This window comes from Chrysemys picta, chromosome 1 (genome assembly GCF_011386835.1).
Source record: "Chrysemys picta bellii isolate R12L10 chromosome 1, ASM1138683v2, whole genome shotgun sequence".
Taxonomy (NCBI): domain Eukaryota; kingdom Metazoa; phylum Chordata; order Testudines; family Emydidae; genus Chrysemys; species Chrysemys picta.
The window spans coordinates 51806516-51827568 of NC_088791.1; the positions used below are offsets into that span (position 1 = coordinate 51806516).

The following is a 21053-nucleotide window of genomic DNA, read 5'->3' on the forward strand; positions in this document are numbered from 1 at the left end:
GCAACTCTGGAAACCCACCAACCCCCAGCTTTAACCGCCACTTATAGTATCTAGAGAGATAACACATATAGATAAGATTGCTAACATTAACATCACAAGTCTCCTCACTTTCCTGTGATGCAGAATCCTGTTGCGCGCACACACACATGTGGTGCACTTGCGTGTTGGTGGGCAGACAGCTGCTGTATTTTCAACAGTTTTGATCTGTTATTGCTTAAATTGCAGCAGTGGGAAGGAATACTACAGCACCTTTAGATGGACACACAAACTTTTAATATTAGATATCCCAGTGTATTGTGATAGTAATGCAAATCTTTAGACCCACATAAAAATATCCTGGCAGATTATTTCTCAGGCAACTGGCAAATCAATAAAAAAAAACCCAGGCAGGTCAAATACTAGCCATGTGGTAACCCTAGGAACACTAGATGAGGACGCTGGAGACCTGGGTTTTATTCCAAGTACTGCCACTATGTGGCAGGGGTGTACACAGGAATAAAAATTTGGCTGCTTTTGGAGGGAAACTTTGTGTCTCTCAGCCAGAGGAGCTGTCTCTCTTCCCCCGTGCCCACCCCCTCCCTTCTCAGGGCTGGAGGAGCTGTCATCTCCCACCCCAGTCTGGCTGGAGCTCACTCTCCTCATCCTGGTGGAGTTCGGTACCCCCACTGATTTTTTTGGGGGGGCTATGCCATTGCTTGCCCCCCCTTGCACATGCCCCTACTGCCTGGGTTTTATTCCCACAAACCCATTTATCTGTTCATTCCCTTCCACAACTGTAAAATGTGGATGATACTTAACTCCTTGCAAAGTGTTTGGAGGTTTACTGAAGAAAAGCACTATTTACTATATTAAAAAAATTGGTGACAACTTAGAACAAAGGTGTCATACACTACTACTGGTAAGAGGCTAAGACTTACAACTTGATCTGAGCCACCTGCAAAAAGGTTAATAGCTTTGAAATGTGGAAAGGAGCAGTGCCCACCACTAATAGCTCAGTAACATGCAAACATAGAGAGCTCTGGCTGCGTGCTGGGTCCCTTGCCACACCCACCCACCCCGAATTCTGCTTCATAGTAAGCCTGAACTGTTTGGCCAGCTGGCCACACTAGGGCCTTGTCAGGTGTGTGGGGACAGGCACATGAAGAGAGCATTCTAGGTGAACACTCTGTTATGGGAATTGAATGACAAGGTCAGCGAAAGCCCCTGTAGCCAAATATTTTCCACAGATGCATGCTGCAGTGCAAGGGCCTGTCCTGTTTGCTACAGCATGAGCCAAAGCGTGTGGCAGGATAAACAAGCCTCTGCTTACACTGCCACGCATTTTCCTGGCTGCGCTGGCCGGGAGCCTGCTGGCTGCAGCAGGTTTCCTGTTTGGGGGGGAACTGTGGGGCTGGCAGGCCCCAGGACGCAGAGTTAGCTGGGGACTGCCTCTGTCCCCATCCTGTACTGTGAGAGGCTTCTCCACCTCGCCCCTTGCTCGCTCCTCTCCAGCTACCGCCTGATACCAGCACCTGCACCGCAGTGCTGGTCACGTGAGCGAGGACAGTCGGTTCACCAACCCTGCGACCCCACCCCTCTGGAGGGCACGTGTCACGCGCACGTAACGAGCGCGTCCCCGCAGCCCCGCGTCAGTGGCTCGTTCAAACTGGGAGCGCTGAAAACTTGCGGTAAGTGGCGCCGCGCGGGGATGAGGGTGAAGAAAGCGACGGCAGCCTGGAAGGATCAGAACACTCTGGGCCGCCAGCGGCGCGCATTGTGTGTGTGTGTGTGTGTGTGTGGGAGGGGGAATGGAGTCAGGAAGCCGGCCACTGAGGGGGCTGTTTGTTCCTTTAGATAGGCGGGGAGGGAGCGGAGTTCCCGAGGGGGCTTTCGGGTGAGAACATTCGGTGGGGGAAGGGCCCCAAGGGGGCGGAGGCCGCGAGGTGCGTGGCGCTGCGGCTATAGTAATAACCGGGGAAAGCCGCTCCCTCAACTCAGCTGCGCTCACAGCGCCTTGGCCAGGCGCGGTGCTCGCTCCGTTCGAGCGCTCGCCGCGGCGGGGGGCGGCGTGGTCCCGCGGCAGAAACCCGGGAGCGGCTGTAGCCCAACGGCCCCCACTCTCGCTCCTAGGCACTAGCAAGCGCATTGAAATAACAACCCAGCGTCACGCTTACACGTTACTGGCAGCGGGGGAGGGTAACGCTTAGAAGGTGACCTGGAAATAAATTGTCTTGACAAATGGTTTTATTATGTGATTTCCCACCTACACGCCACGGGAGAATTTTCTTAAGGACCGAGTCCAACCCGAGCAAAATTGGCCTCTTCTCCTGCACAGCGTATCAGAAAGTTTAGTCTGCCGCGAACATTTGGAGAGCGCGGCCTGTCTGGTCTGGAGACACCTTCAGGAGGAGGCGAGTCTTGCAAAGTATCCGACTACAGGTGGTGAGACTCAGCTCATCCTAATCACTGGCAGAAGCACAGGTGCTACAGTGTATCAAACAGTAGCGGTCGGAGTGGCATGTTCCCTGTGATCTTCGATATACTGCAGTGGTCCTCAAATTTTGTACTGGTGACCCCTTTCACGTAGCAAGCCTCAGAGTGCGAACCCCTTTATAAATTAAAAACACTTTTAAATATGTTTAACACCATTATAAATGCTGGAGGCAAAGCGGGGTTTAGAGTGGAGGCTGACCGCTTGTGACCCCCCCCCCCACATAACCTCGTGACCCCCAGTTTGAGAACCCCTGATAAACTGCTCGTCTTTGAGAGGTCATTTTTGTGCTGGTCCCCTCCTTTCTTGCCAGCATATTGTGGTGTTGCTGCAGCCTGTTGGAGTATACAGCCAATTCATAGGAAGTCCCGTAAGTGGGATTTTTAAGAATACATCCCAAAGGGTACAAAACCCAGGGAGAACTTCAGAAGTGTTCTATATATTTAAAAACAACCCTGCCACTAATCTGACTCCCCCTCCTTGCTGACAGGAGCAAGTCTCTAGTAGTTGTTATGTCACAGCAGGACCCCTCCCATCCTTTGAGTTTCTCTGCCACTTACCCTGTTAGGATTCCTTCTTCGTGTTTGACGTCTCTCTCAGAAAAAAATCCAGTAAGTGTTTAAAGCCAGAGTTGGAGGGGAAAGGAAGAAAGAGCAAGCAAGAGACCAGAAAAAAAGAAGAACAGGAGGACTCGTGGCACCTTAGAGACTAACAAATTTATTAGAGCATAAGCTTTCGTGGACTACAGCCCACTTCTTCGGATGCATCCGAAGAAGTGGGCTGTAGTCCACGAAAGCTTATGCTCTAATAAATTTGTTAGTCTCTAAGGTGCCACAAGTCCTCCTGTTCTTCTTTTTGCGGATACAGACTAACACGGCTGCTACTCTGAAACTTTTCAAGAGACCAGATGCTGTCATGTTGAGGTATCCTCTGTTTGCTATGGTTCAGTGAGACACATTGATTAGAGCAGTGGAGTCTGACAGAACAGTTGCCACCTGTAGAGGAGGCAGCATTAAGAATACCCAGCATTAGAAGAACAATACAGAAATAGCATTATTTTAATTGGAAAATGGCCTTCATGATGGGGATGTTTTAACAAGGGGCTCTTGTGACTCTTCCCTAACAAATTATGTTCATCTATGTGTCTGACAATTTTGTTCTTCAGTTTGCCCGGTACTGAAGTCAGGCTTACCGACCTGCAATTGCTGCGATAACCTCTGGAGCCATTTTTAAAAATTGACGTCAAATTAGCTATCCTTCAGTCATTTGGTACAGAAGCTGATTTAAATGATAAGTTACAGACTACAGTTAGTAGTTCTGCAGTTTCACATTTGAATTCCTTCAGAACTCTTGGTGAATACCATCTGGTCCTGGTGATTTATTACTGTTTAGTTTATCAATTTGTTCCAAAACCACCTCTACGGACACCTCAATCTGGGACAGTTCCTCAGATTTGTCACCTAAAAAGAATGGCTCAGATTTGGGAATCTCCCTAACATCCTCAGCTGTGATGACCGATGCAAAGAATTCATTTAGATTCTCCACAATGGCCTTATCATCCTTGAGTGCTCCTTTAGCATCTCGATCATCCAGTGACCCCACTGGATGTTTAGCAGGCTTCCTGCTTCTGATGTACTTACATTTTTTTTTTGCTATTACTTTTTGAGTCTTTGGCTAGCAGTTCTTCAAATCCTTTTTGGCCTTCCTAATGATATTTTTAGACCTAATTTGCTAGAGTTTATGCTTCTTTCTACTTTCCTCACTAGGATTTAACTTCCACTTTTGAAAAGATTCCTTTTTGCCTCTCACTGCTTTTACTTTGTTGTTTAGCCATTGTGGAACTTTTTTGGTTCTCTTACTATGTTTTTTAATTTAGGGTATACATTTAAGTTGAGCCTCTGTTATGGTGTCTTTAAAAAGTTTCCATGCAGCTTGCAGGGATATCACTTTTTGTGCTGTACCTTCTAATTTCTGTTTAACTAACCTCGTGTTTTTGTGTAGTTCCCCTTTCTGAAACTAAATGCTACAGAGTTGGGCTGCTATGGTATTTTCCATTTTATTAATTTTTTTTATTTTAATAGTCTCTGTAATTTCTTTGAGCATTTCACAGTCACTATCACCATTCTGGTCAGGTGGTCAGTAATATATCCCTTCTGCTATATTTTTATTATTCCAGTATGGAATTACTATCCATAGGGATTCTATGGTACAATTTGATTCATTTAAGATTTTTACTTAATTTGATTCTATGCTTTCTTTCAAATATAGTGCCACTCCCCCACCAGCACGACCTGTTCTGTCCTTCCAATATATTTTGTACCCTGTATTATTATGTCCCATTGATTATCCTCATTCCACCAAGTTTCTGAGATGCCTATTATATCAATATCTTCATTTAATACGAGGCACTCTAGTTCACCCATCTTATTATTATTTCCTTGAGAGTTTCACTTAACCTTAGACCCTTTGTTTCTGGAGGATCCATGTAGGTGCATGTAATGACATTCTTCAGTCCTTTTATTGTTGCCTGTGACAAAGTTTCAAAGCATACTTCTCTTGCTACTGCAATAACAAAGCACGCAAGGGGGCAGATCCTCAGCTGCTCTATATATTTTAATAGGCCTATGACAGTTTACATGAGTAGAGGATCAGTCCCTAGGTGTAGTGGTGGCATAAATTATTCGTAATTTTTTGTTTCCTCTGCAGTAAATTTTACAAACATAACATTGTACAGTTAGAATGTGAAAAGAAAAATAGCAATTAGACTTTGAATAAAAGAGGCTTGCAAAATAAGAAAAGAAGAAACCTCACAGGGATTTGCAGAATAAAATAGCAGAATGATTGATCTGAGAGGCTTTGGAATTAGCTTTGCTGCTCCAGCCTGCATCCAACATCTGTAATTCTTTAAAACTAAACAACATAACTACTACCATTATCAGATTTTCAGTCTTTTAAGTTATTTTACTCAATTTTTAAATGTTAAATCATTTTGCATAATTTTTATGTGGCTATTTACAGAAATGTACAATATTCGGTTGGATAAATTACTATATATTGTATGCAGAAGTGAGAAATATCCAGCTCTATATTAAGCATTGTATAGTATATAAACCAGGGGTTCTCAAACTGGGGGTTGGGTCCCCTCAAGGGGTCGCGGGGTTATTACATGGGGGGTTGCGAGCTGTCAGCCTTTGCATCCAGCATTTATAATGGTGTTAAATATATAAAAAAGTGTTTTTAATTTATAAGGGGGGTTGCATTGAGAGGCTTGCTATGTGAAAGGGGTCACCAGTACAAAAGTTTGAGAAATAATGATATAAATAATTATGAAAAAAAATTAAACTCTTCATATTCAAATTGTCTTTTAATGATAAAACTAGTAGCTAGCTCCTTTGTTCAGAGCATAATTGGAATTTTGATTTGGGATGTTTGGTAAGGACCCTGGAGTTAATGTGTAAGAGGCTTCAAATGGTTTCTGAAATATCCGTATCTTCTAGTTTGCCTTTGGTTCAACAGTGGGTTTTCATCTTAAAAAGATAATTCAATATGTCAAATGGACATCATTGCATTATAAGATCCTTCAGGACCTATTAAGCATAGTGACAGTTCTAATTAGTGTTTGAAAACTACATTTCCCTACTAACTGATGTTGTTTATAGAGGCTGCTTGGATTCTCCCCTTCCCCCTTTTTGAAAACTTGGCAGGCTGAGTCTTTAGTTTCTAAGCAATTGCTTCCTTTGTATTGAGGATAAATTTATCAATATTTGAAAGTCAATTTTCTAAATGCTACAAGAACTAAATTAATTGATAATATATATTTACACAGAATACATACTAGGAATTATAATTAGATAAATTGAACAATGAAACTTTCCTGTTAATTAGTTATCAAACAGCTTCATTTCAGTCATTGCAGAGTAAATATTCTTGGGTGTACAGACATGTATTTCTTTGTTTTACAATTGGTTTATTTTTAAAAAAGATTCTGTGCCATCAGTTGAGGAAAATACAGTCGATTTGAATAGATTAGCATACACATTAGAGGAACTGAAATATTTGGAAAATTGTGTAGTTCTCACAGTTATGTTTCCACAAAAAATGCACAAAATTCTGCCATCTGCATCAAGAAGATCAAATACTCTTAACTGGCATCTCACTGATCTGTTATGCTGATTATTTGATATGAAGGAGAATACGACATCTCCCATGTTATGAAGTAGGATAATGTATCTTGCTTTGTGAAAGTAATGCTTGCTGTCCATCTAACATAACAACAAAATAACAATCAATGGCTCTTTGCTTTTGCCTTCTTTCTAATGTCAGTGACATAACGTCTGGACTCTTTAATTCTCTTATATGTTTTTCTGCAAAGTTAGTATCATACATTTCCCAAAGAATATTTACTACTAATTATTAGACTTGAGCAAGGTACATTTATCCTTCAATGTCAAGAAATGGTTATGGCAACTGGCAAAGCATGCGTCTTGCCATGAATATCAGATTCAAAATCAATATGGCAGCAAATACCGCTGTGCAGAATGCACTGCGGTTGCTATTGCAGTCTCACAGTGCCCTCTAATGTTCAAGGGTAAAATTTAATGAGTCACAGTAAAGGAAATATTTTAAAAAAAATCAACATTTGATACAATCTTATGACTTAAGAAACTAATCTGCAGAAACACGGAGTTCCATAGTATGATAGTCAATTTGGCATCATTAGCAAATAATGTACAGTAATAATTTGTACCTTGATATCTTGTTGCATGGTGCATGAAAAATACGTTTTAGTGAGTTTATTCTGATTCTGTCTTTGGTCTTGTATATTCCTCAAGTTTATCCCATTGTAAAATGTTGATAAAAATTATTTAAACAACCCCAACTCCTTCATTACAGAGGTTCTGGGAGGACTAGTTAATTTTTGTAAACTGCTCTGAAAATGGGAAGTGCCATCTAACTTAAGCATCGTTCATTGTTTTCTTCCTTTGGTACAATTTTTAAAATAAATGTAACAACATTTACTAAGTTATTAAATTATCATAAACATTGATCCCTGTAGGCCACTTACACAGGAGAGAGGCTTGCTTTAATCTTCTCAAATATTAATTGTCCATAAACCCAGGAGAATTGAGAAACGTCCCATCTCTCTCATGTTATATTATCTCATGTTATGCTAAGATTTGTTCCTTGTTGCAAAATGTGCTTGAAAAGTCTGATTTGGAGATTTTCATGTTTTGAGATGGCAGTCTTTCATTTTCTCTTTAACAAGGATTATTTATGCTTCATGAATATTTACTTATTTTTATTTAAGCAAAGGTAAATGGGAAGTATTCACTATTTGGCTTTTGTTTTGTTTTGGATTTGCCTAAATTTGAGTAATGGCGAATTGTGTGACAGTGCTGAATTTCTGGAGTCTACTTAGAGGTGGGGGCAGGAGAAGTGGTTTTACAGGGGAAGTAGATTCATGTAAAGAGTGGATAAAAATCAAAGGTTTGTTATATACATTAATGTAAATATATTTTAAAAAGTAAATGTGTTGAGATGCAACATCTCATTTACAATGTTTATCTGAAGCCAAAACACAGCAGCTGCTGGCATTTACAGTGGGCACTTCACATTCATTTGCCCAATTGTTAACCTATTTTGTATGTTTTGAATCAGCTTAAAGGATGACATGAAAACAATCAAATTAAGTGCAATAGGACATACCTGCCATGCTGTTCATCTAACCCTGTTCTAAAATTGAAGTAACTTAAAGTGATGTTTATGAATGCATTCATTAACTACACAGAGATTTATCTTACTCTGTTTTTAAAGCTATACATTTTTCTATATTTTGGAAATAGATCTCAGCTTAGCCCAAAATATTCTAACCTGTAGCCTGAGAAAGCTGAACTTTGCTTGGCCAGTAAGTGTGCATGCACAAGATATTAATTTTCTGACTTGCATGGAAAGCTGAAATGGATTATTTTTTTTAAAAGAGATAATATATAAAAATATCCTGTTAATATACACAGCTCATTTTTCATGGCTCAGTGGTTGCAGAAAATTAGTTGATTTGCTATACCTTTTCTTCCTGGCATGTATGTGTGCTTAAAACATCTGAGTACCTCAGTTCAGAATAGAAAAAGGGTAACTAGTCTGAGAGTAACCTTCACATGGAATTCTGTTTTTTCTCTCCTTGTGTTTTCCCCCTCACAAAGATAAACCCCTTTTGTTTAGAAATGGATGATTGTCTAGCAGGGTAAAATTCATGTCCTGGACATACAAACTTACTTTGTTGCTTGCAATAGGCAATGAATTCCTCCCAGTCTGTAGTCACAACCCAATCCATTTACTTTCTGAATGTGTGGGTCTGACAGACAGTCTTTGCATGGATGGGATACAGTGATGTTACTTTAGCAGAAGAATTGATCCTTTAGTGAATTGTATTTTCAGTAATGAATCAGTGACAGGCAAGGCCCTAATGTTCATTGTGTTGATTTGATCTGAAATGTGATATTTTTTGTAAAGTTGGCCTGGTGTCTCAAAGATCATAATGTTCATCTGTTTGCTTTTCCAGAACTCCAGTTTGGGTTCTTGTTCCTTTGACAAGGTTATAACTTTAAAGGTTTTACTGTTGAGTTTCCTGTATCATGATTGTACTGGGAAGACTTGTCCTTAGTTCATAATGATGGGAAATTAATCTGCCTGTTATGGAAGGCTGGTTGACCTGTAGTAATACAAATTATGCAGTGTGAGAGCAGATTCCAGTAAAGTATAGACTAGAACAAAAATCTTTTGATGTTTAGTTTTACATTTAGATTAAAATAATGTTAATATGGGAAAAACTAGGGATGTCTACTTCCCTTATATTTTGTAGGGTTTCTTATCTCATTGTTCCACTTCATATGAAAAGTGATGCAATATAGAGTATCTGTTTACTTTGTTGAAAAACATGCTTACAATTTTGATTTGGAGATTTTCACTTGTTCAACAGTTAATTTTTAACATTCAGCTAACTTTTGTGATTTAAAACAGGTGTAACGGTAGCAATGCCAATATTAAGGCTAACTAATACTTTCCATTATAACCACCTGTTTTCAATTGCTTATAACTTTATCAGACTTTAACCTTTTGGTTGTATTTTTATGCTTGGTCTTGACCTGAGACTGAATTGTTATGGAAAGTTTGAACAAAAGATTGTTCAACCACTTTGAAGAAAGAGTATCTTGAAAAATAAGACAGACTTGCTAATATTAAAAGAAGCTCTGATGGCTTTTGAACAGCTTTAGTACTTCTTTGGTTTGGAGCAGGAACTTGTCATTTGTCAGGGAAATATGCCTGTGGTCAGAGAGAGATGCCTTTTGCTGTTCTCAGGAAAGTCTATGTCAAGATTTGGTTGTTCCTAACTATGAAGATCACTATTTGCACATGTACAGTAGAACATACAAAGGCTTATGTCTTCATTTTGTGAACATTTCAATTGCATGGAACATATCATCATGGTCCACTGAGCCTTCTGCATTGTTCTGAAGTAGCCAAACAGAACCTTTTGGCTGGTTGGCTGCTGTGGTCTCTGCTCATCTTCTTATCAAAATGGCCAGGAGAAAGTGCACTGGCTGGGAGTCAAATTATGAGTGTAATCAGGCTCCATTGTAGTCAGTAGGAGTTTCGGTAATAGGACCAAGATTTCACCCCATAGTTTTAGATTAATCTCTTCTGCTGACTGGTGTTAAAGTGCACAGAAGTATTATAGCCCTTATTATATTGAACAGGGCTTCATGCTCTTCCCCTAGGAGGGAGGCAAGTATCAGCTTCATCTCCTTTTACAGAAGGCATAACTGAGTGGTTGCACAAGATCCTTTCTAACAGAAGTAGGCTAAGAGCTCAGTTCTCTATGGATATGTCTACACTGCAATTAGACACCTGCAACTGGCTCATGCCAACTGACTCTGTTTAAGGGGCTGTTTAATTGTGGTGTTGATGTTGGATCTTAGACTGCAGCCTGAGCTCTGGGACCCTCCCACCTCACAGGGTCCTAGAGCCCGGGCTCCAGCCCAAGCCTGAATATCTATATTGCAATTAAACAACCCCTTAGCCCAGTGGTTCCCAAGCGTGTTCTGCCGCTTGTGCAGGGAAAGGCCCTGGCGGGCCGGGCCGGTTTGTTTACCTGCCGTGTCCACAGGTTCGGCCAATCACGACTCCCAGTGGCGGCGGTTTGCTGTTCCAGGCCCATGGGAGCTGCTGGAAGCGGTGCGGGCTGAGGGATGTACTGGTCCGAATCCCACAAACCCGAGTCAACTAGTGTTGGCCATCTGTGGGATTTTAATTGCACTGTAGGCTTTCCCTATAAGTGTATGTTTAAGTCTCATCAATTTAGGCACACTGTAACAACCAGATTGTGGGCAGCCAGACCTAGTGATCAGAGCCAGAGTCTGCAGTCATGAGACAGGAGTCAAGAATTGGCTGGGTCAGGATATTGGGAAGTCAGAATCACAAGGCAGGAATCAGAATCAGAATGGGTCAGGATATTGGGGGGTCAGAGGCAGGAGACAAACTGGAGGTTTGGAACTGCAAGTCAAATGCCAAGAATCAAGTCAGGATGCCAAGAAATCAAGTTGGGGAAGCCCAAGGCACACACAGTTAAGAGCAGGGTGGAGCCCAGTTGTTTGGACAACAGCTTCCTGTTTCTGCTGCTGGCTTAAGCAGGGCCAGTGGCCCAATCAGCTGCACTGGCACAATTGGACCTCAGGGGCAGAGCCTCACACTGGGGCTGAGCTTCATGGGTCCCAGGTTAGCTATTGCCAGCAGGCTGCTAGGTGAGGGTTGGAACATGTCTGCTCCCATGAACCTTGTGGAGCTGAGTTCAAGACCTGTCAAATCTATTTGTAAATCAGAACTTTTCCTATAGTAGTTGGTCCACCGAGGATAACTGTCTGTTATGGCTAATAGTGAGCAGCTGCCTCATTCATTGAGCACTGTCCATCATGTGTACTGAGTGAGGCTGGTTGGTAAAATGCTATAGCTACAACATAATGTTGTTAGACCCATTTGAAAGGTCAAAGTTTTGCCTTTGTCTTTGTGAGATTAGACCATGTTGAGTCCTTAAGGTGGCTGGTGACTTCAGTTTGCTGCACCAGTGAATTTTTATAACGTTACATAAATGGACTTTAAGAATTCTGCGGAAACAGTTGCAGGGCTAGCTGCACCTTGAACTCCTCTCTGATGCCTCTGAATGCACCCCTTGTTAGGCCTATTGCCTTAACTTATCTTTGGGAGAATCATGGGATTCCACCTATAAGAGACTTGGTCTCATGCTACAGCACCCTGTTTACCAACTGTGATTTCCCAGCAGAACCAGCTGGGCTGGGCATCTGCAAGACCTCCCTCTGGGAGCTGTGACCCGGGATTAATAGAGTGACCAGGCAAGCTTTCTTTAAAAAAGTGTTGTTCACTCTTAGCAGTAAGAACACAGCAGAGCATTAGAGAAAAAGGATTTTAAAACAACTAAACAGTCTATGCTCATGACTATCTTACCTAAGGTTTACCATCCCCTGAAAGCTTAGGAAGGCCCAGCTGCTTCAGACCTACTCCACAGGGCCTGTATGTGTTAGTCTGCCCCTTGTGAGCTCATTGACAGCTGTTCTTGTTCCTTTGCCCCATCAACTTACTTTTTGACAGTTTCAAGTCCTTTTTGATCTGTCCACTCCCAGCATTGGCAAAACAGCTGTGTAACTTCGGCCTGGAACCAAAAAGTAGTATTTTCACAACTGGAAGCCCAGGGATTGTTTCTTAACCTCCTGACTCATTTACTAGGAGGTGTTTTATCTGAACCCATAGTGTTGTCTTCCTGCTTGTTTCCTAATAGCCCTGTTATTAAACTAAACTAACATGTGCATGCACTAAAATAACCCTGTATTATTATACAGCAAACATTCCCATAAGCCAGTCACATACAGTACTCCTACATTAATACAGACAGTATTCCTGAATTATTCTGTATCAGCATCATGTCTCGCACACTTGCCGCTTAGATAAATTGATATGGTAGAAGAATAGTAGGGGGAAAAAGATTAATAGGCCTCCTTTTGGAACTAGAAAACATTCCCATATAAAAACTTACGTAGAACCATCTAACCTGTCCTGTCTAGGTTCTTACATGGCACCTATCACCATGGTTCTGTGTGACTCAGATATGCACCCTCTCATAAATGAGACAATAATTGTTAAATCTGTATGCATGCACTTACACCTGTGGTGGTCGACCTGAAGCCCCTGGGCCTCAAGTGGCCCGTCAAGTAATCCTTTGGCGGGCCGCCAGACAGTTTGTTTACATTTACCTGGCTGCCTGCAGCTCCGAGTGGCTGCGGTTCGCCGTTCCCAGCCAATGGGAGCTGTGGGAAGCGGCACGGGCCACTGGGAGCTGCGGGAGGCTGGGCAAATGTAAACAAACTGTCTGGCGGCCTACCAGTGGATTATCATGATGGGCCGCAGGTTGCCCACCACACACAAAATTATTTTTCTTCTGATAAACTGACCAAAAAACGGACATTTCATTGGTTTGTGGAGATAAGATTGTAGCCAATGATTTTAGTTTATTGTTCATTTATTGTGTGATTATGATTAACTAACATTCAATGTCATATATAATAGTATGTTACACAGAGTTAAATGGTAGGATTTTAGAAGTATAAAATTGATCAGTAGTTAGATATCTAATACATGATTATTCCTTCTAATTAAGTGAAATGCAAGACCTATAGGCTGAGGCCTGAAAGATTTTAGCTTAGCCATACTAGGCCTTGGAGCTAAGAAATGCTTGACATAAGTAAGTGACCAAAGAAAAACCCAATGCCCTGAGATTACGGGAAGAGATGTACCAATGGGTGATACTGCGAAAAATTAACAGTAAAAGTAATTACAAGATACCCGGTAATCACATTTTTCTAACACATACCTTAACTGCAGAGTGCACCAAGTGCAGAAATGCTAATCAGGTGTAGTCAGAATTACATTATAAAAGAGGGTGCCCAGAGTGGGAAAATTGAGCTCCCTATAGGAAACTCCAGCAGGAACCATCTGTCTACTGATGATCAAACCATGAGAGACCCATCAGACCCTAACACTACTGATAAGGATGTGAGTATATTTATATTTGTAACTTGTGCATAGGTCTGTATAGAATTTCTATGTACTTGGATATTCATAACTTTAATTGTAACTTTAATAAAACTTGTAAAAGAGACTAAACCTTGTACTTGTGAATGTATGTGTGGTCACTACCCTTGGTCTTTGTGTTCCTAGAGACTCTAAGGCTATGTCTACACTTGCAGAATTTTTTCGCTGACAGTTTTGTCGGTGACAGAAAAGTTCTAAAAGAAAAGTGCTGGTTTGTGTTCACGTTGTTTTCCACAGGCGTCAAAGCATGTTTACATATGTAGCACTTGCATAGCAGATGAGAGGAGCGCACTGTGGTAGCTATCCCACTAAGCACTGCTTCGGGATATAAAGCAAATCATTATTGTGGCAGGGGTGGATGTATGTGTGTGACAGCCGCCGGAAGCAACCAGTCCTGAGGCAGGGGGAGGGGGAGATCCAGACCTCAGCCCCCGCCTCCCTCCCTGACTCTGCACAGCACATTCTGTCTGCCTGCCTCTGTTTGTATTGTGGGAAGCAGCAGGAGCATTCCACAATAAAGATTTATTTTGTGTACTGGAGCAGTGACAGCACTGGCTGTCAGAAAGAAAGGAGCTAAAGGGGAGGGGCGCAGGTAGGACTGCTGAGTTTCAAAGAGCAGCCGCTCCCGCCCTGCATTGTGGGACAGCTCTGGAGGGCAATTAGATCGGTAAAAGCAATCAAGAATCTTCACTGGCACATCAGCACAAAAAGACTCTCGTTGGGATGGTTTTATTTTTGCACTGAAAATATGGATTTCCAGTGAAGACGCTAGCATAGTTTTTGTGCTAAAACTGGCAAGTGTAGACATAGCCTAAATTTAAAGCAAGTAGCAGAGATGACTTTCACTCTGGTAAGCTTGAAACTGTAGCCCCCAGAGTCAAACCCACGGTGGTGTAATACCATATTACAAAATTAACTTTAAATAAAATAAAAAGCTACAAGCTAATGTAAATATAGTCACTTGTTTTTGACCTAAACAAGCTATTTAAGTGGAGAAGAGAGGAGGAAACAGATTGTTTAAAATAAACGGATACAATTTTTGGTTTTGTAGTTGTTTCACGTGTAGGCTGTGATTGCTTGCCTCTTCTCCCCCAGATGTTTTCTTGTAAAAGAACATCAGGGGTCATTTTCTTTCCTTTGTGGATGACTGCTAACACTGTGTTTTTACTGCTATACTTCCCATTGCACTTCTGTGAGTAATTTTTAAGTGCTTAGATTTGCAAATATATTGTAACTTGGGGCTTTCCGCATATTACTTGATGGGATTCTGCAGGCTGCTTAATAAACAGTGTCTTCTAATGTGCAGGCAAGCGTAGGAAATCAAAATAACATTTATATGTAGAGCGCAATCTAAATAGCATCTATGTTCCATATGTTGTAGTACTCACTAGAGGCTCATTATAATCCTTGGACCTTTTGTGCACCAAACACTTCATCCAGATAATGCTGTGCTCCATCTGCCCTAATCTCTGAGTTGCACAATGTGAACTTCTTAGTACTTTGACCTGTTATGTACTAACTCTTGATCCTTGCTATTCTGTGCTGTGTTATTTTAAACAAGCTTTCTGTACTAAATCTCGAGTTAGCAAGGTTGCTGTTTTATGGTGATCAGTTACCTTTACTTGTTTTTACATTAAAAAAAAAAAAAAAGCTAAGTACTGCACTAATTGTAAACCCTGTGAAAAGGGCACACATTTCCAGGTTATTTCTGTCTACCCTTGCTATTCAATAATTGAATAGCAAAGCATTTTTATGTGCTATGACTTGTTAATGTATACAAGGTGCTACTGGCTGGTTATCGATCCAGAATATGTGCTGTGTTGGTTGAATTGTTTGAAGTCCTCTCTAATTTATTACTTTATTCCCTCCCCCCTCCCCCGCCCCCAAGGAATGACTCTTTGGAGGGCTAAATACCTAGCCTGCTCCATTGACACGCTAACGCTAGCCTCATTTAGGCTAGTTCCCTGCTGTCATAAAATCTACAATTATTTGTGTGCCTTAGGAGCTACATAATCTTTTCTTTATGGTACTTCGGGAAGCAGAAGAACTTTCCAGCGTGAAATTTTGAAATCCAAGTATCTCAGAAGGCTGTTAGATTTTAAACTTTTCTAAAACTTTTGTTTTACTCACTAATATTAATCACTTCTTGTGACTATTTACATGGAGGTATTTTTACTGGAATGTATTTTCTTATTGTCCTGCAGATTTTTTTTCTGTAAAATTTAATAAAAACCAAAACCGCTCAAACCCATTATCACTTAATGATTTATTTTGGGAAACATAATTAATCTATTTTTTCTATAAGTATTTTTGATATGCTATCTTTTCTTGTTGAATTTTTAGTTAAGAAGTTGTGTTTTGTGCATCAGACTTGCAAATATTTGTTTAATGTGGAAACTGAACTATCTTTCGTTGCTCTTAGAAATTTACTAGGCTTTATACGCTATGAGCTGTGAAAATAGTATCCAAGTAGTTATAATTAGACTTGGTTGGGACCTTGAAATTCCATTCTGTGGGAAATTCCATTTTTTTTTAAAGTTCCAAATTAGAATGAAAATTCAAAATTTCTCATGAAATAATTCTGAAAATTGTCAGTTTGGGACCATTGAAACATTTAGTTTTGAGTAATTTTTTTAGATTCATATACAGGGTGGATTTGATTTAAATCATGATTTAAATCACTAGTCAGGAACTCGATTTAATCATGGATTTCTACATAAAAGTGCATTCTTGTTGGTTGTTATAACCTTAATACATATTCTTTACAACTCAGATAGTTGTAGGTTTCATTTGTAGAATGTACACACTATACATTTTTAAAGTGATTTATTTTGAAAACTTTTCAGATTAGTTTTACACCTTTATCAGAAAATGAATGATTGGTTATTTCATTTACCAAAGGTAATTGCAGCAGATAGTTCACCTACCAATGACTTCATAAATATCTCCAATTCAACAGGTTAATCATTAATATTTGGAGGATTTTCTTGCCATGCTGTATTAGGAGGAGAACATCACCAGACAGACATTTAATTATTGTATTTAACTAAAACAACAGCATTATGTATTCTGGGTTTTTTTCTTCAACGGCAAACATATAATATTTTAACAAAACAAGCATATGAATTTTCAAATTTAATTAAACATTCAAGTATTTTAAAATCAGGTTTGTTTTAGTTAAAATTGTTTTTAACTAAAATAGCTAAATGAAATATTAAAAAAAAAAATTTAAATTGACTGTCAGCCAAGTCAACATGAAAAACTTAAAATATTGGCTTCTGCAGCTAACTCAGTCGTCTTCACAGTCATTTTCCTGTTTGTTCATAATCTGGAAAAGAAAAACAAGCTTTCCTGCTTTTTCAGGTCCCAAATGATTTCTCAATTTGGAATGAATTAGTCCAAAGGAAGAAAATATTCTTTCTACACTGGTAGAAGAAGCTACTGCTGTTAAAAGTGAGATTATCACTTCAACAGTCTCTGAATCCAAGTTGCTTAAGTGACTTCCACCAGTGAACTGGTGGGACTTTCTTTAAAACATCATCAGCAAGCATATATTTCTTGAATGGTTCACCCTTAGGTCTGAAGTTTATTATAGTTGGCATTATGGAGGGATGATTGCTGGATGTCCATGTCATAGCCAACTACTCTTCTTCAGCAGTTAAGGTTTAACTCTGATACCGAGTATTGAGAATATTGGCAAGAAAATGAGCTGGAGATAGTGCTTGTCCCATTCGTTTTTTTAATGCTTGTAATTTAACTCTGTCATTACATATTTCTCTTTTTAAGATCTCACTCGGTTCCTTCCAAATTTCTACAGCGTCAGCAATAAAACAGCTGTTTCCCTGCATTTTGTTCAATGCTACAGAAATAGGCTTCAGGGTACCACATTTCTCTTAACCCCAATGTTGAGAACTTTGGCTGTGACAGTGCCATCTGTTTTTTCATGATTTTGTTCACAAACTGTCATCAGATTAGGCCAGTTCTTGGTATAGTGCTCAAAACAATCCGCTACTGAGTTCCATCACACATCTTGTGGGAGAGTTAGCTTGGTTCCTCTCACTTTTTTCAGAGGAGCCACTGCAAAGTGGTTGTTAAGGAATTTTTTTTGCAATTTCAAAAACATTAGCCTTTATTTCTGGAAAACTGAAGTCTTTGGCTAGGAGGTGCATCAAATGAGCACTGCAACCGTATGTTGTTAGCTTGGGACTCTCTTCTAAATAATTTCTTCTCATCTTGGATACAGTTGCAGCATTGTCTGTGACCAAGCTGCGTACTAGACATTTGAATTTTTTTTTATAGTTTGTTATAGCTTTTACTGTTACTTCTTGTAAGTATTCTGCGGTGTGTGCATTTCCTTATGTATCATTTCTGTAAGGAAGACATTCTCTTCTTCTGTTGTCACGGAAACACATACAACAGGGTTCAATGTGGACATTGCTCCACCCATCAAGACTCAGGTTAACAGTTTTACCCTCTAGACCTTTTGCACATTGCTCAATTTCTCTTTCATACACTTTATCCAGCAATTTGCCTGCGACATCTGCTCTGTTGGGTGGACCGTATCCTGGTGTTAATGACTGAACCATGTTAATAAAGTGTGGGTTCTCAATCATATGAAAAGGAGAATTTGTTGCATAAACAAACCGGGCAATTATTTGTAATCTGCTGGTTCTTATCACAAATTTATCTATGGTTGTTCCTGGATGATAGAGATTTTTTTTCCTTTTTGCTACAGGTGAGATATACTGTGGCTATATGACATACATGATGTGACTGAAGTACTACCATTGACAGATAACTCTGAAACTATAGAAAATGATGGTGATCTTGAAGGTGGATAGTCTTCAGAATCCTGTATGTTGAGGATGGATTCTCCTAAACAAAATAAGTCAATGCAGTTATTTAATTATTATTACCCTATTGCTCATTTAGTATTACTCATTGCATTCACTGACACTCAGTACTACTTTAAAGGTGAAATTATAAAAGAAAGATCTGCCTATTTCAGCTATTTATTTCTTACCACAAATGTTATACAAATAGAATAAAAACTAGCAGGATCTTATTAAGAGGGATAAGGCAAAGATGCTACATTTATTGTAAATATAATGATAAAGCAAAAGATAAAAGTAAACAATCACTACTTATTCCTTATATACACATACACACACACACACACACACACACACACACACACACACACACACACACACACACACGTATATTCATTCACACAATCATTCATTCAAGTTCTGTATAGGTGTTATAGTTACCAGCCTAGAAGTTGCTCATGCCAATTTACTGGACAGGGTATCTTGGTCATGAGGATTGTGCCGAGTCTGTGTCAGATGCACCTGATGCTCCTGGAGGCTGGCAGCAGAACCAGAGACTCAAAGTTATCAGTCTTTAGAGTCCATTCTTATAGGAATTAATTCCTATGTTAGTCTATGGGAGCTATTTCATTCTGCTGTTGCTGACTCAATCAGCAGATGACACATTCCTGTCCAAAGTGGCACATTCCTGGTGGCTCCCCACTGTCCAAAGTTTGTGTTTCTCATCCTTCCAGGTGATGGGGTGGATCCCAGTTTACCCTCGGATGGGGGGGGGGGGGTTGTCTGGTGGTTCTACTTGACACATTCTTCGGCCGATGGATACTCCCTTTCTAGGCTGGCACCTCCCTAACCATTCATATACATCAAGCATTCATCAACATACATTCCATATCTTAACCATATTTTAATTTAATGTCTCCACCACTTTCGGGGTGTGTGCTAATTCATTTGAGACTCTCGGCCCTTTAATCACAGAGAGTGGGGGTCTGTTCCTAAGAGCCATTGCTGTTACAATGAAGTGAAAGTCACTTAACGGCTTATAGCGTTTGTTTACATTGTATCAATTACTTCAAGAACAAAGTCAATTAACTTGTTTGTAAGTTTTACACAGTGATAAAGTATCTTTCACAGGACAGATACAATCAATGGTTTCTACAGACAGTAGCTTACAAGTTTTAACAGAAGACCCAAGAGATTTTTGTACTTGGTGAAACTGTTGGATTTTAAAGTGGGGGGGGGGAACACAAATTATTTTTGTACTTGGTGAAACTGTTGGGTTTTAAAGTGGGGGGGGGACAAATTATTTTTGTACTTGGTGAAACTGTTGGGTTTTAAAGTGCGGGGGACAAATTATGGGGGGTCACTGTCACTTGGGGGAATCGCTGTTAGTACCTTCTTTAATATCCCTACACAACTGCATCTAAAATGATAGTACCATAGATTAACAACTATACTTTTTGCTCAAAAATGGGAATTCAAGAATAGTCCAGAAGGAAGACAGGCAGTCCTTAAGAAAGAAGTATGAAGTAAAATAGTATGAAGGTAGATAGAAAGATTAACCTAAATAATCTATAGAGAAGCCCCTGTAACCCCATAAGATTGTGTCCCTAATCCATGAACTATTGGAACTCATTTACAAAACTTTTCTTAAATATTCCATGAATATATTGTCTCATACTATAGAATTAGAATTTATAATCCCTATTCCATGATGAGAGATCTTTGAGCGATAATGTATCTTAATTTAAACTATAGATAGGTTTTTTCCTCAAAAAGCATTTTATCAAAAAAATCTGATTTAAATAAAAAAATCTGATTTTTTTTAATTTAAAAAAAAAAACATTGATTTTTATCCACCCTTTTTAGTTCTCTTATAGCGCCTGTTCCTAAAACTCTATATTCATTTTCACCTCGACTCACAAGTCTGAACCTAACGTTCAGTACTGTTTGTACTCCCACTGTGAAAGTTATCTGTCGGCTCACATATACTCTTAGTTGCTCTCCATATCCAGTGTGAATTATGTATTGATCAGCGGTGGCAGGAGGTATCCAATTAATTCTCCCAATACTAGTATTAAGTATTGAAAATGATGATCTGGTATCCAGGTGACGTAATACCCCTATTTGGATACCAGGCAAGTTCAATATAACAGACACCAATGGTGTTATTATCCATAAACAATTGAGAAATTACTAAATCAGGTATTTTTTCTAGTATTCCTTCTCCATCATCTTCGACTGAGCTATATACACTATCCGTCATTTGATCTAAAATATCTGAGTTCATCCTCAGGTAGATTCAGGATATCTCCTCCTCCTGCCATCTGACTTCCTTTCTCTGTGTTTTATGGAGAAATATCTAATTAATATTCCATGAATTTTAACTTACTTACTTTAACTCTTTTCTTAACTTATTTATTTTACCTAATTTCTTACCAATTCTTAACCTATCTTATTCTATTTCCCATAAAACATTTCTCTCTAAATTTATGACACAATGTAACCATTGAAGAATATCCATTCCTACCATTCCTATCCCATTTGTATCTATCTCCATGATTCCAAACTGAATCCCTAGTATCTCTTTATTCCCT

At 39.7% G+C, this 21053-nt stretch overlaps 1 protein-coding gene across 8 annotated transcripts in view; it reads left to right on the forward strand.

Moving 5' to 3' along the window:
• The first annotated feature begins 1460 nt into the window (after positions 1-1460).
• IMMP2L (inner mitochondrial membrane peptidase subunit 2) overlaps positions 1461-21053 on the forward strand; it is an 841928-nt gene continuing 822335 nt past the window's right edge. For 2 of the 8 annotated variants that reach the window (XM_065556755.1, XM_065556744.1), the window contains exon 1: positions 13565-13588. Coding sequence is in view for 3 of the 8 variants with exons in the window: in XM_065556714.1 (XP_065412786.1) it covers positions 13436-13588 (153 nt within the window). In the remaining 5 variants the exon portion in view is untranslated. Of the gene's footprint in view, positions 1668-13004; positions 13589-18361; positions 18482-21053 lie in introns of those variants that run through there. The other 6 variants (XM_065556733.1, XM_005310785.5, XM_065556714.1 and 3 more) reach the window with 6 other exon arrangements.